The following is a 15,180-nucleotide window of genomic DNA, read 5'->3' as shown; positions in this document are numbered from 1 at the left end:
CTGGGAAGAAAAAAAGGTCTTTAATTGGCTATGCAAAGGTCTTGTGAGATATCCCAGGCTCAGGCTGAAAATACTGGAGAAACATTATGTGCAGCCTTTGGGAATGAAACCTTCACTTACTAATTATTTTCCTTGGAGTTTCCCTTGTGGCATCATTATACGAGTCATTAAAGTAAACCAAGTGTGAGTCTCCTTCAGAGATCAGAAAAGGAAGACTGGTGAGTCAATCTACTGTACTGCTCAAGTGCTGCAGGACCCTAATCTATAACTGACAGGAAACAGAATAATAATCATAACATTTAGGGGTCAGGTCCCCCTCTCTTCAAACACTTTCCTTTTTAGCATTTTACTGGCTTCTATCTTAGCACATGATTGTGGATAAGTAGATTTAGCCTGTGTAGAGGGCATAGAAGGGCTTCAGATAAATAAGGGGGAAATATGACTTCCAGATTCTAGCAATGTGCTATGGATGTAGTGTCTCCCTTGGTAGATGGGAGCCAGTGAATGTTCCAGTTATTTCTTCTTCCTTGGGAAGACAAAAGTCCTGACCATAGAGGAGCGTGCTGCTTTATGTCTTTAGTGGAAGTGGGACAGCTACTTGGGCAGATGGTTCTGCTACATCTATGTCTTCTCCCTGTTAGAAAGCTCTAATGCCTGAAGGACCAAACCATAGTTTTTCTCCCATATAAGCTTCCCAAAGAAGCTATGGGTAAAGATCAATAAATCTCATTTCAGTTATGGCACCACTAGAGGGGGAAAGAGTATGAAACATTTGTATGTCAAAACAGTTTCTATACCTATTGCTTTTTATCATAATTTTTTCAGTGGGCTGCTGACTGTGTGGGATTGACTTTCTCCACTTCCTACCTGTGACTGAGCATTCTTATACACCATTACTGCAGTACCCTACTCTATGGCAGAGATATTGCTCACCAGTGGTGGTGGTGAACAGGGAGTGGCATGTAATTCCCTCTTCCCTTCAGACTCTCTGTTATGCTGCATTGTGACCATGTAATTTACCAACATAAGAGATGGGGAGCAGGAACACATAAAAAACTAAAGGGTTCAACCTTGACACGCTTGCGAGGTGGGCTGATGCCAACCTCATGAAGTTTAACCATGCCAAGTGCAAGGTCCTACACCTGGGTCAGAGCAATCCCAGGCACAGCTACAGGCTGGGCAGAGAAGAGATTCAGAGCAGCCCTGTGGAGAAGGACCTGTGGGTGCTGGTCGATGAGAAAATGAATATGAGCTGGCTTAAGTGTGCACTTGCAGCCCAGAAAGCCAACCATATCCTGGGCTGCATCAAAAGGAGTGTGAGCAGCAGGTCGAAGGAGGTGATCCTGCCCCCTTATTCTGCTCTTGTGAGACCTCACTTGGAGTATTGTGTGCAGTTCTGGTGTCCTCAACATAAAAAGGACATGGATCTGTTGGAACAAGTCCAGAGGAGGGCCACGAGGATGATCACGGGACTGGAGCACCTCCCATATGAAGATAGGCTGAGAAAGTTGGGTCTGTTGGGCCTGGAGAAGAGAAGGCTGTGTGGAGACCTCATAGCAGCCTTCGAGTATCTGAAGGGGGCCTATAGAGATGCTGGGGGTGGACTCTTCATTAGGGATTGTAGTGATAGGACAAGGGGTAATGGGTTAAAACTTAAAGAGGGGAAGTTTAGACTGGATATAAGGAAGAAGTTCTTTCCTGTGAGGGTGTTGAGGCACTGGAATAGGTTGCCCAGGGAGGTTGTGAATGCTCCATCCCTGGCAGTGTTCAAGTCCAGGTTGGGCAAGGCCTTGCATGATATGGTTTAGAGCGAGGTGTCCCTGCCCATGGCTGGGGGTTGGAACTTGATGATCTTAAGGTCCTTTCCAACCCTAACTATTCTATGATTCTATGATTAGTCCCTCAAGCCAAAACACGTAGGTATAAACTTTATGTATGTTCTTTACAACTTTACTGTATGTACTTTATGAGAATTTCACTCCATGACATGTTCAAAAGTTAAGAGTTCGTAGTGGAGAATGACTGTTAACCAGAAGTTTGTACCTGTACGTGATGCCACTAGATTTGCTCACACCACACTAGAACTGAAATGCAGCCTGTTTCGGGCCTAGTTGTAAGCAAATGTGTCTCAGTTAATTTCCCAGTCATTTGGCTTCCATCTGGCATGAATGCTGCATCCAGAAAACCAGGGTGCAGTCACTGAAGACACATAGCTTGCTCATGTCTTGCAAGGTGCTTAGCTAGCTGCAAAGCACACTTTCCAGCTCCTAACCTCATGACTGAAGTGCAAGAGTCCAGATGCTGTTGACCAACTAGTGTAGCTCTGAGCTAAGTGCAGTGCTGTGTCATTGTTCTCCCTTCCCTGGCAGTTCACACAGGTAAGTAAGTACCTGTTGTTCCTCTGCAGTTGTGTGCGTGTCTCTACATTTACTGAAGCACAGCATCTAAAGTTAAATAGTGTCTATTAACTGCAGCATTTCCTGTTCTTTTAAGAAACTACCTGCACGAAACCTGCTTTATATAAAAATACTTTTTATCTTATTCTCAGACTTTCCTCTAACCTCCTCACACCCAACTCTGAATGGACGGAAGAAAGTAAAATCAGCAAGGGTCTCTTTTTCAGCATACAACAGCAAATACCTCACAGTTCCTCAGAACCGGACTTCCTTGCACAGCAGCAAGATCAATGGAGCTTTTGAAGCATCGAGCTGTATGGAGTCCTTCAGCAGTTCTGTAAGTCTGACTTTATGTTCATTGACTTACCTCTAATGCCTCTGAGGTAAAGAAAAGAAGCAGGTTGGGCAAAGCATGTCACACTCCTGTCATGCAGGCAAATCCATGGTGTACTGGGAAAAGTGACTATGCAAGTAAACTAATCCTACAGCTTTAGGTGGTTCAGTAGCTCTCTTAGTGTACAGCAAGAATGAATTACTACTGTAGTAGTCTTATCAGGCTTTCTTAATTATTTACTTTATTCTAAATCCTTTAGAGTAGGAATGAGGGGGTTGCTATTACCCCTAGGGTAGGAAAATATGTGCGGGTTGTTGACTAAGTAAGTTAGCTATCCCTGTGAAGACCCCTATTCAGGTTTTAGTCTAGGCTGGACTAGAAGGTGAAAGTGTAGTGTGGCTGCAGCATTCAGAGCAGAGCTGTTGCTAGAGGAGACACCACTTGGGATATGCTTGTAATGATAAATTTACTATTAGAGGACTAGAATAAAATTGTCATGAAATGCTGTTCCTACCTTTCCTGTTTCCTTACTGCTTGGTGTGCTGGCTGCTTGTCTTGGAAATTTCAAGAAGTAATGAATGTGGGACTGAAGACGGTCATTTAAGTCACTGATTCTGACATTTACAGTGGCTGTGAGAGGGAAAGAAAGATCTTTATAGCTCCTTCAGTGACATTTTGGAAATTGCAATTTATCTGTGTTCCTCCCTAATACGGTCTTCTTGTGCCAGAATGTCACATAGTGAAGAAAGCAGGCCAAATATAGGGACAGAAAATATCCTCAATGAAATTTCTGGGAACCTTTATTTGTTTTCTGTGCGATAGATGCCCATAAAATGTAGACAGCATTTTGATGCTGAGGGTGAAGAAAAGATTTAACAGAGAGGCAGAGAGAGAGGTGTTGTTGTATCTCTTCATCTTATTCTGTGTAACTCCAGCAACATCAAATGTTGCTATGGTGCTCTCTCAGGTGGCTGAGATGTGGCAGCTGACTACACAGAGTAATAAACAGGAAAATCGCTTAATCACTTTTCATGTTTTCCAGCCTCCTTGTTCCCTCTCCTGTGTTTGGTTTGTGCTTCTCATTTCTGCCCATGCTCTCTCCAATAAGAGGAGGGGATGCTTAGAGCTCATCTGCTCTAGAGTCAGCTAATGTATTGTGTTGTGCCAGTGACCTGGTGGTGGTGACATCATTACTTCTGTGCTGTATAGAGTGAAATTCTCAGGAAGGGAGACTAGAAATCCTCAAAGGGCTTTTCTTCACTGTGGGAGAGATGGATGATCCAGGAGGTTTGCATGGACTGCCTGTGAGTACTACATGAAAATGTATCTAACTAGGAAATAGGGAATTGCAATAAAATGCTGTCTCCCAAGCAGTATTATTCTGCCAGAATGTAGTGCTGAGTCTAAGGTTAGATATGCCTAAGGGGACTACATATACACTTCACACATAAAGTGTGTGACAAGTGTAACATGCAGAACAGATTATTTGGTGAAAATTTTGTGAAAGAATGAAGGATGTAGTATGCACATAAACCCAAGAATTATTTAGCGATATGGTGACTGAAGGCTACTTTGTGGGAAACTAAGTGAGGCAAAGCAACGAAAACCAAGAATCTGGGAGATATTTGGCTGCATAATAATATGCACATTTATATAATGCCTTCAGAAATTTGCCTTGTGTTAACAAACAAGAAAATTGCCATACAGCATGCTCGATTCATTCTGCACCCAGGACTTCTAGCACATGTAGTGGAAGAGGAGTTAGGGAGAGAAAGAAATCTGTAATCAGTACTAGTTAAAATTTTGCTGGTTTAGCCACCTATGGGAACCATAAATGTCTGGAATTTGGTTGTGGGCTGATTGCTTTGGATTAGATTGACCCTGTTTGTTTGCCTGTATCTTATTCTCTAGTCACTGGAGGTCTGATGTCACTCTAATGGATGACACTGTAGAGAGCTCTGTGAAGGGCTATAAGCTACAACATTGAGCTGGAAATGTCCAGTAACAGTTTTGGAAGAACTAGTTTGGCTATTTTAGCGAATGAGAAGCCAAAGTGAGCACCTTACATTTGGTATCAGAATTAAACATCAGTGTTGTAGAATTGCTATTCAGGCTGGGGCATGTTGGTGAGGTTAGTACAGAAGCAGCTTCACCCTGGAAGGATATGGAGGGTGGAGACAGGGAGGCAAGGGCTAGTGATGGAGTGCAACATAGGCAATTTGAATTGTTTTAGTCACTGGTTTCCTTTTGCAGTGCTACTGGTTAGTCACATTGTCTTTTCATAATATATTAAAATACGTTAGCCATCCATTGGGTGTATCCTCTCTAATGCCTGGTATTTTCCAAAGTTTTTCTATCTAGTGCTACCTTTCTTACCCTTGTACTAGACTGAGGATATTTCTCCTGTTCTAGCTCTGATTAGTTTCTTCCCTTTCTTCCCAAAGTTTTTTGCTTCCCTCCCCTGCCCAGCTCTGCTTCACAGCACATCCTTTCTCATAACCTGTTACATGATCCTTATTCTCATTTCTCCATCCCACTTCAAAATGCGTGTCTTCTCCTGTATGTTCTGTGTATGTGCAGGGCAGAGAAACAGTGTTGGTGTGTACCTCCATACCTGCTGGTCAGGTAGGTATCCCATGCACTGGGATAAAACCGTTACCTTGAGCCACTTTATTTTTCATATGGTCAGAGGAGTCAGTGTGATCTAATCTGGTCAGCAGAGTGCATGTTTGTAGGTCATAGCTACCCCTGGCTGACTTCCAATTTTAACTCCACATTTCTTTATGGGCTTGTGTGGACATAGACCCCAGGTCTGCCACCTTCTTCAGCTTGTTATCTTTCATGTCTGTGAGACTCATGTGTTTCTCTTCCAGATTATAAACAATTACCTGGATGGGACGCAGGGAAGGGCCATGGACAAGGCATCCCCGAGTGGCATGCATTTCAGGGACAGCAAGAGAAAGGTTGACTATGTGTTAGCCTACCACTACCGAAAACGCCTTGCTCAGCACCCACCTGGTGTGGGCTCGCCGGAGCCAACACGTGCATCTGCCTTCATGGCACTGGTTTTGAATGGAGGGAATGGGAAGGGCCGTTCTGAGCCACAGAGGCAGGAGGGTGGCCAGCATGCTCTGCGGGAGCAGACAGGGCCACTGGGCGTGGAGGTGATTGAGCTTGGCCCGCTGGATTCTGTGGAGGAGGAGAAGCGGCTGCAGCGGGAAGAGTATGAACGCAACCTGGTGGAAGCAGGGCTGGAAATAGAGAAAGACCCTGAGGTAAGAGGGGGTCATGCTCCACACATGCAGCTCTGGGTGGCCTCATGCATAGTGGCTACTTTGGTGTTGGAGGTGGCCTTGTGCAGGATGTAACCATGGCTGGGCTATGCTGGTGGGGAAGCCTGGCACTGACTGGGTCACCAGAGCATTGCTGCTGCTCTCCCTACTGGTGGGGAGGCAGGAGCCTGGCTGTGGCTTTGTGTTAGGACTCAGCCTGAACTGCCCTCATTCCTACCCTGCATTATTTTTAACTGAAAGGCAAATCACACCCATGCCATCTCTTAAGAATAAGTATGTGCAGCTTTCCTTCTAACTCAGCATTACTGAGTGCCCCACTATTGCTTCTGCAGTTGCAGCAAGTGTAGTATGTCCTGGAGGTATGTCTTGTGGCCAGCTTGAGTTGCTAATTCTGAAGACATGTTACTGCTTGAACAGTAGTTAGTACTGAACAGCCCTTGGCCAAATGCTGTCTTCATGGAAAGCCGCAATTAGGGATCTGCAAAAATATGTTGTACAAGCTATTCCATACATGACTAAAATATGGTGTGAAGCCAAGAAGAATATGGCAGGGGGTTTTCTGTGTTGGTTGGTCCTTACTCCCTGGAAAATACATAGTTGTTATTGTTTAATGCACTGTTACGTAGCAATTCCAATCTTCAGGAAACATATTCTTTCTCTAAATGTTATGGCATGCAGTGAACACACTTTTCTTACAAGAAGTGTTTACATTTTAGTATTATTAAATTGAAGAAAGACTGTCAATTAATCTGCTGGAATACAAAGCATGTCAAGACTTTTCCTATTTCCTCAGAATAACTTGGTGATTTTCACTGTGATTCTTAGCCTTCTTCCCAGTGATATGTAAGTTTTGTGTTATTTCTACTTTAACCCGTAAAATGAACAGCTCCTACAGTGCAACAGGAGAACCTCCAGCCTTTAACGTATTTATTTTCTCTATATGTGTGAGATGTTGGATAGTGCTGTGGTTGTATCAGCTGGGATCTGTGGTTAGGTTACTTGACTGCAGCCAGTTGGTCAATTGAGCATGGGTCTTCCAAATCCCATGCTGATGCTCTGAGCACAGTGCTATCACTCTGGACCTCTTTGAAAGCCACAGATATTTATATCTGTTGAAAAGAAGTCCCTGCTGGGTTCTAATTTTAGGTGCTTTATTGTTTTTGACACCAAATTTAAGAAACTTAGGTCTTTTCAGAGGTGCTGAGAACTTACAGCTCATACTGCTTTCAATGCAACCAGTCAACACTTCCAAAATGTGGACCAGATCAGAGATTGCATCTGAAAATCTGAATGTAGCTGACTTGGCATAGTGTACGTACATTAAATCGCTGACAGGAATAGAAAGAAATAAAAAGACCTTTTAACTCTTAACATTTCCTTGCTCAGTTTGCTAAGTTGCAGGTGGCTATGGGTTGTATTTCACTGCACAGACTGTCTGAGCCATCCCTGCACTGAACAGAAAAAAGTGATCTCAGATCCTGATTCTTTTATGCTAAGCATTGGTTCAATTAGGGTTCAATTACTGCTAACGCATGACTACCTTACTGCTATGACTTTTATAACCAAATTGCATAAAACCCATGAGAACACTTTTTTTTTTTTTTTTTTGAGGCTTCTTTCAGCTCTGAATTTCATCAGAACCTGAAAAGTCTAACAGGAGATTTGGATTTTATTATTGGACTCATTACTTATCCAAAGTCCATCTGGATTCCAGTTCTGGTTTAAACTGTTTCCAAGTGATGACGAGTGGTCTTAAATAACATTCAAAGTAATAAATGATGTCAGAGGGCTGATCAAGAAAAAAATTTTGTCATGGTTTTATGTCTGAAGAGGAAAAGGCTCTTTGTAAATGAACTGGAAGGTGCTGAGGAAATAATTTGGTGACCAGCTCTTCTATGAGAAAAATAAATTGATTTTGAAAATTAAAATAAAGAAAAGCAATTCCATCACCTCTCTATCTGTAGATGTGTATGTACATAGTCACTTCATCCACCCAAAACACAGGTTGCCTAATCAAAAGGGGAAAGTGTTTTTCCCTCCAGAATCTCATGAAAAACTGGAAGGGACTGAAAACCATGTAGATGAGGCCTTCAGTGACTTGGTTTAGTGGTGGTCTTGGCAGTCCTGGGGTAATGGCTGTTCTTGATGATCTTAAAGGTCTTTTCCAACCTAGCTCATTCTATGAGTATCCGTTTTCTTCCCTGACCAAGATATATGCTTTTTACTTCTTTTTATTTTTCTCACTTCAGTATTTGGGTTTTTTTTAGTTAAGTCATGCTAAATAATACTGAAGCTGCTGCCTGGTATCTTGCTGTAAATTTCATAGAACATGCTGATCAGGCAGATATGAAGGGTACAGCTGGCCTTATATGTTGATTAAAATTTTATGTTGAGCTGATACGAAAACAGCTTCTGAATTTAGTCCTGGGAAAAAATATATGTCCACTAAACACAGAACAGTCTAAATCACAGTATGCTGTATTTTTGGTGTGTAACACAATGGACTTTCAACTACTACATTTCTAGTGTTTTATGCTGAACATGCGTGTTTTGTTGTGGTTTTGGTTTTGTGGTTGTTTGGGGGGCTTTTTTCCCATTTTTTTCAGTGCTGGTGTAACAGGTGAATCTTTTTCATATAGTAGTGGAAGTTGAAATATTCTCTACTGCGACATGTTCTGGACCAGGACCTAAGACAAGTACGACCTCCTGCTCAGAGGGCTGGCTGTAAAGGTACCTCAAAACAGTCCTCTGTGCTGCAGCTTCTGTGGGAGGGACTCCACAGCCCTGGGTTAGAGCAGGCCTTAGTTTCTTTACTTAATGTCACCTGCATACAGTCTTACATAGAAAATTATTAATTTAAGAACAACAAGATATCCTGAACACAGTCTTATTCCTGAAACAGCATCAGGCTTTACTTGAAGCAGTAGCAATAGAACGGGAGCAATAGGTTATTTCCTACGTCTGTGATCTTCAGTGAACAACTCTGCACTGTCCTTTCTAGGTGGCCAATAGTAGCTATACAGGTAAAATATTATCTTCAATAGGGCCTATATTGTAGTTCTGGTTCTTGTTAACCTCATTACTTGAGCAGAAAAAAACCAAACAACCCCAAACAAAACCAAAACAAAAAAGGGATTAAGCCATTGTCCTATGTTTACCGATACTGTGGGAGTCATGACATATATATTCATCAATACAGCTGATTCAGCATTTAATGACTTCTAAGAGCATCAGTCGTTTTGTGGCTGGAACGTTGCTTAATCTGTGAACTCAGTTAACCCTACTTTGTAAAGACTGTAAGCTTGATTAACCTAAATGAACTCAGCACAACTTCTTTTGCATAGGGCTACTCAGTCTACTAACCTCACAGGATACTGGAGTTCCTCTAGAAGCTGCTTTTGTATGCTAAAACTATTTAGATGTCAGGAACTTCATCTCTAGGAACACAGGATAGCATTACAACAATTTACAAACCTGTATTTCTACAACTACCTTTTTGAATAAATGGGAATTTCCATGATGTAATGTGTTTGTTACCATATGATGATAATGCGGTTGTTATATGCTGAATAACTAGGGACAAACACCTTTCTCATTTATATTGTCAAATTGTTTGTAAAAGAATAAAACCAAGAAAATAAATGAAGATATATGATTTGTATTTGGAGATGGGAGTACTACTCCTTTGAATATTTGGAAAATAGGCAAGATTATGATCTGTCTCTATATCCATCCAATTATTATTTGTGAATTAAGGATTTTTGACTAGTTTTCAACTTCCTAAATTTTCTGTCATTTGTTATTGCTGCCTTCCAGAGAATGTGAAAAAGTGGGATTCCAATGGCCAGAAGTTTAGTTTATTTGGATAGACCTTTTTTTCTTGACAAAACTTTTTTTCTGATATGAAATATTTAAACTTTTAGTTACAAGGTTATGGATATAACTTAATTTAGTAGTAATTAAGAGCCTGGTAAAAATGATGTCATTTTACAATATCTATCAACATGAATTGCAGGTAATTCATAGAAAAGCATCTTAGATTTTTAGTACAATGTGAAACATCTTGCTGGTACTCAGTGTAAATATTATAGCTGTCTCAAAATGTTCATTCATCTAAAGTGCCGAGGAAAACTTGGTAGCTAACAATTTTAAAAGGATAGTGAAATTTACTATGAGTTCGAGACCCTTAACGATGTTAATGAATGATTCCTGAAGCCAACGAGAATGCATACAGAGTAATGTAGCACTGGAAGCAAACTGGGGTCTTTTGTGCTGTAGGTCTTTGAACTTTGTATTTCATTCTCTCTTAGTACAGTCTTTAAATCAAGCCAATACGTCTTTGGGGGCCTCTTCATCTACCAGTTATATAAATATTTGATGATTATTTTTCAACGACTCTAGCTACAGGAGCATTAATTAGCTAAAACATGTTCTGCTCCTTTATGTTACTTATATGGGGCTGAAATGTAATACACAGCTCTAATAAAATTAAAGTTGAATGTACAAGGAAAGGTTTTCAGTGATAGTGAAGTGGACGTGATGAAAATATTGGGAAGTTGATTAACTATTTAAGAGGAAATTATGTCTTCATTTTAGAGAGGATTTTCGAGTGGCCCCATGGGAGTCAGGTGTTGTACAATCAGTATTTGAAATAATGGTCTACGATAATGGTGGCTAGGTAGAATGGCTATGCTGTCAAAGCTGAAAAGTCTATATTATTAATTCTGTTTTTGAATGGTTGTTTTGTGACTTGAATAGATAGGCAGACAGTCTCACTCTTTGTATTTTAATTGGCATCCAGACTCTTAATGCTCAGCCACTAGAAACCTTAGTCAAAATGTCTTCTGAGAGATTTAGAGAAAATTTAAGAGTAATAAAAAAATGACCCTGTATATGTTTCTAAAGCTCTTGGTCCAGCAATGGTAAATCTCATCAATCATCTGCAAGTTGGGAAATGATAATATACATTCAATATCCTGAATTTCAGATGATGGCAAATTTGGGGTGTGTATTCTGGTGATATTTACAATTTGCTATTCTACCAGACTTAACTGGTAGAAATACCAAAGAGCCTCCCAGATTTGTCTTAATTTGACTGTATCCTGTGTTGAGTTCTGTCTCCTGCTGGAGGAATAAATTCCATTTTTACTAATTGCTAGATAGATGAAAAGTCCACAGAACTGGCTATATATCTCTGCTATGGCATAGCAGAGAGACAGCTGGACATTTGTAGGATAGGGGATGACAAATAACAAAATCAACTGCTTGGCTCCTTCACAGATGAATTTGTGAAAACATTTTTTAATTATCAGTAGTCTTGTTTGCAGCAGAAATTTTAATCTGCAAATTAAATCCATGGAGACAGTTTGAAGAGCAATACAGGAAGCCCTGAGGGATGACACACTGCACTGATGATGCTGCAGTAGCTGAGGCACCCGCAGAGAACTGGAGGCTAAAGTAGTGATGTTTAGGCCAGTGTAGCCTGAATAGTATTTTCATGAAATTAAAGCAGTAAAATACAAGATAGTTTGGGATTTTGATACTGGGCTTTGGTGCTCTTCTGACCTTTTAAAGGACAGAAATCATGGTGCTGTTTACTGGGATAAAGAATCATCTTCTCCAGGTGCTTGGTGAGGACTGCCCCAACTGCAGTACCTGCTGCATCTCCAGCTATTCTTTGGCAGAATTATAAATCCTGAATTTCATTGATTCTTTTGGAGGTGAAATGGGATTTTCTTTGCTTTGGTGCCTCCAGGTAATGCTCTACTTTGTCTATGGCAGCAAACAGACCTACAGGTATCTCTGATACCAAAGGAGTGATCACTTCTGCATTTCTGCTGATTGAATAGCTGCTGTATGATTCTGTTATTTTTTGGAGCATTGTTTCTTGATCATGATTTCATGACTCATGCAGAAGAATCAGGGAAGGCTGCCTGCAATTCCTTTATGTAACTGAGTGACACTGATAATCCTACAAGGGAGTGGATGCAATATGGGATTCTTTTTCATATGTTTTGGACTCTTCTAATCTAAAAAAAGGTTAAGCACTTAGTTGCTGTTAGCAGTGGGAACTAACTGTTAGAAACTGTTGGATATATAGTACTTGGAACACTGCAGCACTTCATGTTTCTAAAAAGTAGTTTCAAGAAGCTGCCTTTTCAATCTGGCAAGAGTTGCATTTATGTTTTCAATTTTTATGAACAAGTAGAAAAATTTCACTATACTGTCTTCATTCACAGCCACCATGGTGCATCTGCATTCAGTGGCATTCTGCTTGCAATGTTATGATGCATTCAAGCAACTGCTCATAGAAGCTCCTCTCTCTCTTCCACAATGACCTGTCAAGTCTATGTAGATGAAGGCAGAGCTCTGGTTCTGCAGTAAACAAAGTCACTTTTCTCTCTCCAAGTGTGGTCTGGACTATACAAGCACAGAATCATTGAACAGTTTGGGTTGGAAAGGACCTTAAGATCATCTAGGTCCAAACCACCCTGCCATGGGCAAAGGCACCTTCCCCTAGACCAGGTTGCTCAAGGCCCTTTCATATGTACTATTATGTAGGACTGTGTACTATGTACCGCAGCAGACTGTCCTTCAGAGTGGCTTGGCCTGATAAGTATTTAACATACCTCTGACTGGGACTTCTGCAGGAGGAAAGACCTTCAGCTGAAGCTCAGTTAAACTGAGACTGGTTCTCTGTATAAACCATTCGTCTTTTAATGCCTATATCCTGAAAAAAAGAGAAACTGTGATACATAGCCATATAGAAGTTGCAATCAGATTGTTTTCAGCTAGAAGTATTTTTGTCAGTCATTGTAAGGCCTTTCTAAATCATAGGAGAAGGCAAATAATTCAAAACTGCATTGCATACTTTTGTCTGTTTTTACAGATCAGCTATTACGTTGGACTGAATAGAATAACAAGGAAAAAAAATAGCACAGTGGCATCAGGCTGCACAATTCCCATTAACATTACTGGGAGTTAGGTGACTAAATCCCCATACACAGCATGGAAAATTTACCCTTCAGGGTGAATTATCTTCTTGATATACAGGGCTGATAACTCTGCACGCTCTAGTAAGTCTCCCTTATGTGTATGGGTATGTGCTCACGGCGACAGGCCAAAGAAGAAAATTGTGTAAGAGCTAGATACTAATTTTTGTGCAGTTATTCCAGATTAGCATTAATGTAACAATGATTTCATCACCTGAAACAACAGTTGGACAAAATTATTTATTTTGAACAGATGTATGAATTTTTAGTTGTTGTTTTTGTGATGCTTCTCTTTAGTTGTATTTGTGTTTTGGCTTTTTTTTTTTTTTTTTTCATGAAGATGGTGGATATGTTTGCTTTAGCTCCGTACTCAAACTCTATCATCTAGGAATTATTTCATCAGTTCGTTGTTGCCTTCTCACTTCAATTCCTAGATCTCTGTAATAATTTTAGAGTATTTTTGAATTCATCAACAGGATTGAGCCCTATATGTTGTACATTCAAAGAAGTTCTTCAGCTGGAGTTAGGAAGGTGACCTTGGAGTTTCATAAGAATCATAAAAAAATTCATAATTTCATAAGTAGCAAAAGTTCATAAGCAATAAAGCAAATGAAAAATATGTATTTGAGAGAGGATGAGTGTCCTGAGTTCAGCATCAGTGTCCTGGGCTTAAACCATGACAATGAGCTACTGGTAGTTAGGGTGAAAAATGGAGGTATGTAGACTATATTTCTTCTTATCTTTGGAAACAGCAACTTTTCTAAGGGGAACACAAAGACACCACTTAAAAGTATTCTCCTGAAAATGTAGAGTTAGCCATTACTTTCTGTAGGTGAGTGCCAACATTGAGTACACTGGGAGAATACTAACATCATTCTTTTCTAGAGGAGCACAGTGCTCTTTCTCTTAGCCATGGCATCACTTCATCAGATGGGAGATGGGGAATTGTCTGCAGGCTTTGTCTCTATGTTCACCAAATTCAGTCATGGTTTACCTGGACTAATTTAGTAATACAAAGAAAATTTAGCACCTCAAAGATAGAGATTATATTCAAGGTCTTGCAAATGTTTAATCCGAACACCAAGCTGGCACCTCTAAAGTGCTAGCTCAAACTATTATTATTTTTCCTCAATCCCTTCAAGACAGGGAAGGATGTTTATGCCAGTCATATACTTAGGAGTTTTCTCCAAATCTAGAAACTAGACACAGGATGTGAAGGATTGCTTATCCTTTGTTATGCTTTGAAGCCAAGTTTCAACTCTAGTGCAGGTCTCTACGTCATCTTTATTTTCTGGATTTATGTGTAATTGTCTCTATCCCTTTCTCACCTTATTCATCTCCCATTGTTTTCACTTATTTGTAAGTTGTCAACCCCTGATCCTCGCTGGAAAGTTTCTGGTGTTCCTGTTCTTTTTTCAATTCTCATATTCCATACTTTATTTTACAGGCTTTGAATAATCATTCTCTACTTCCTTCTTAACACATGTTCAGGCATCACCGAACTGTGTTAGGTAATCAACACAAAGTAGCATCCTAAAGATCATGTATCTATGGATGGTCACTGGAAGGTTACTGTATCCTTGCATTGTCCGTACTGAATAATGGGACATAGGAAATTTTACATTATATTTTTTGTTACATAGGTGTACTTTTAGGTCTTTACTGAACAGGTCAATATACTGTGGTGCCTTGTACCTCTGGCAAGCCTATTTGCTTTTCACAAGTCTCCTTGAGTTCACCGGATGATGTTTTCTCCCTACATCCAGTGGCACCACTCAGCTTTCACAAGTCAATGCGTGGTAACCGCTTCACTTCACCAGTGCTTGACCTGCTCACCTATCTCTGGACTATGTATTCACCTCTGTATCTTCCCACCAGACTCCTGCAGGACTGCTCGCCTATCCACCACAGACCACTGCCCCTTCCAGAATTTTCCATTTCTGTCCATGATGCTCTCTCATCTTCATATCCTATACTGGTAGCAATCCTGCCACTTCCCAGTATGACTGTGTATCTTTCTTTGGTCTACATGAAGTCAGTCCTTCACTGTTCTCTTCTGTCCATCAGTTACAACCAGTCAGTCACAGGCCTATGTGAAGTCATAATGTCCAAGGCATCTGCTCCTTTGTGAAAATCTGGGGATTGCTATATACATGAGGACTTCA

General features: G+C 40.6%; 1 protein-coding gene across 1 annotated transcript in view; it reads left to right on the top strand.

Annotated features, from left to right (window-relative positions):
* The window catches only part of ANO2 (anoctamin 2), a 182,092-nt gene that overhangs the window by 5,132 nt on the left and 161,780 nt on the right, over positions 1-15,180 (top strand). The window contains exons 2-3 of the mRNA XM_061357995.1: positions 2,549-2,733; positions 5,604-6,005. Coding sequence (XP_061213979.1) covers positions 2,549-2,733; positions 5,604-6,005 — 587 coding nt within the window. The remainder of the gene's footprint in view (positions 1-2,548; positions 2,734-5,603; positions 6,006-15,180) is intronic.

This window comes from Neopsephotus bourkii, unplaced genomic scaffold, assembly GCF_033783945.1.
Source record: "Neopsephotus bourkii isolate Nb327-2 ecotype Australia unplaced genomic scaffold, CSIRO-AGI_Nbou_v1 NB_107, whole genome shotgun sequence".
Lineage (NCBI taxonomy): Eukaryota > Metazoa > Chordata > Aves > Psittaciformes > Psittacidae > Neopsephotus > Neopsephotus bourkii.
Note: the sequence above shows the minus strand (reverse complement) of the source record. Positions and strands in the feature narration are given on the sequence as shown.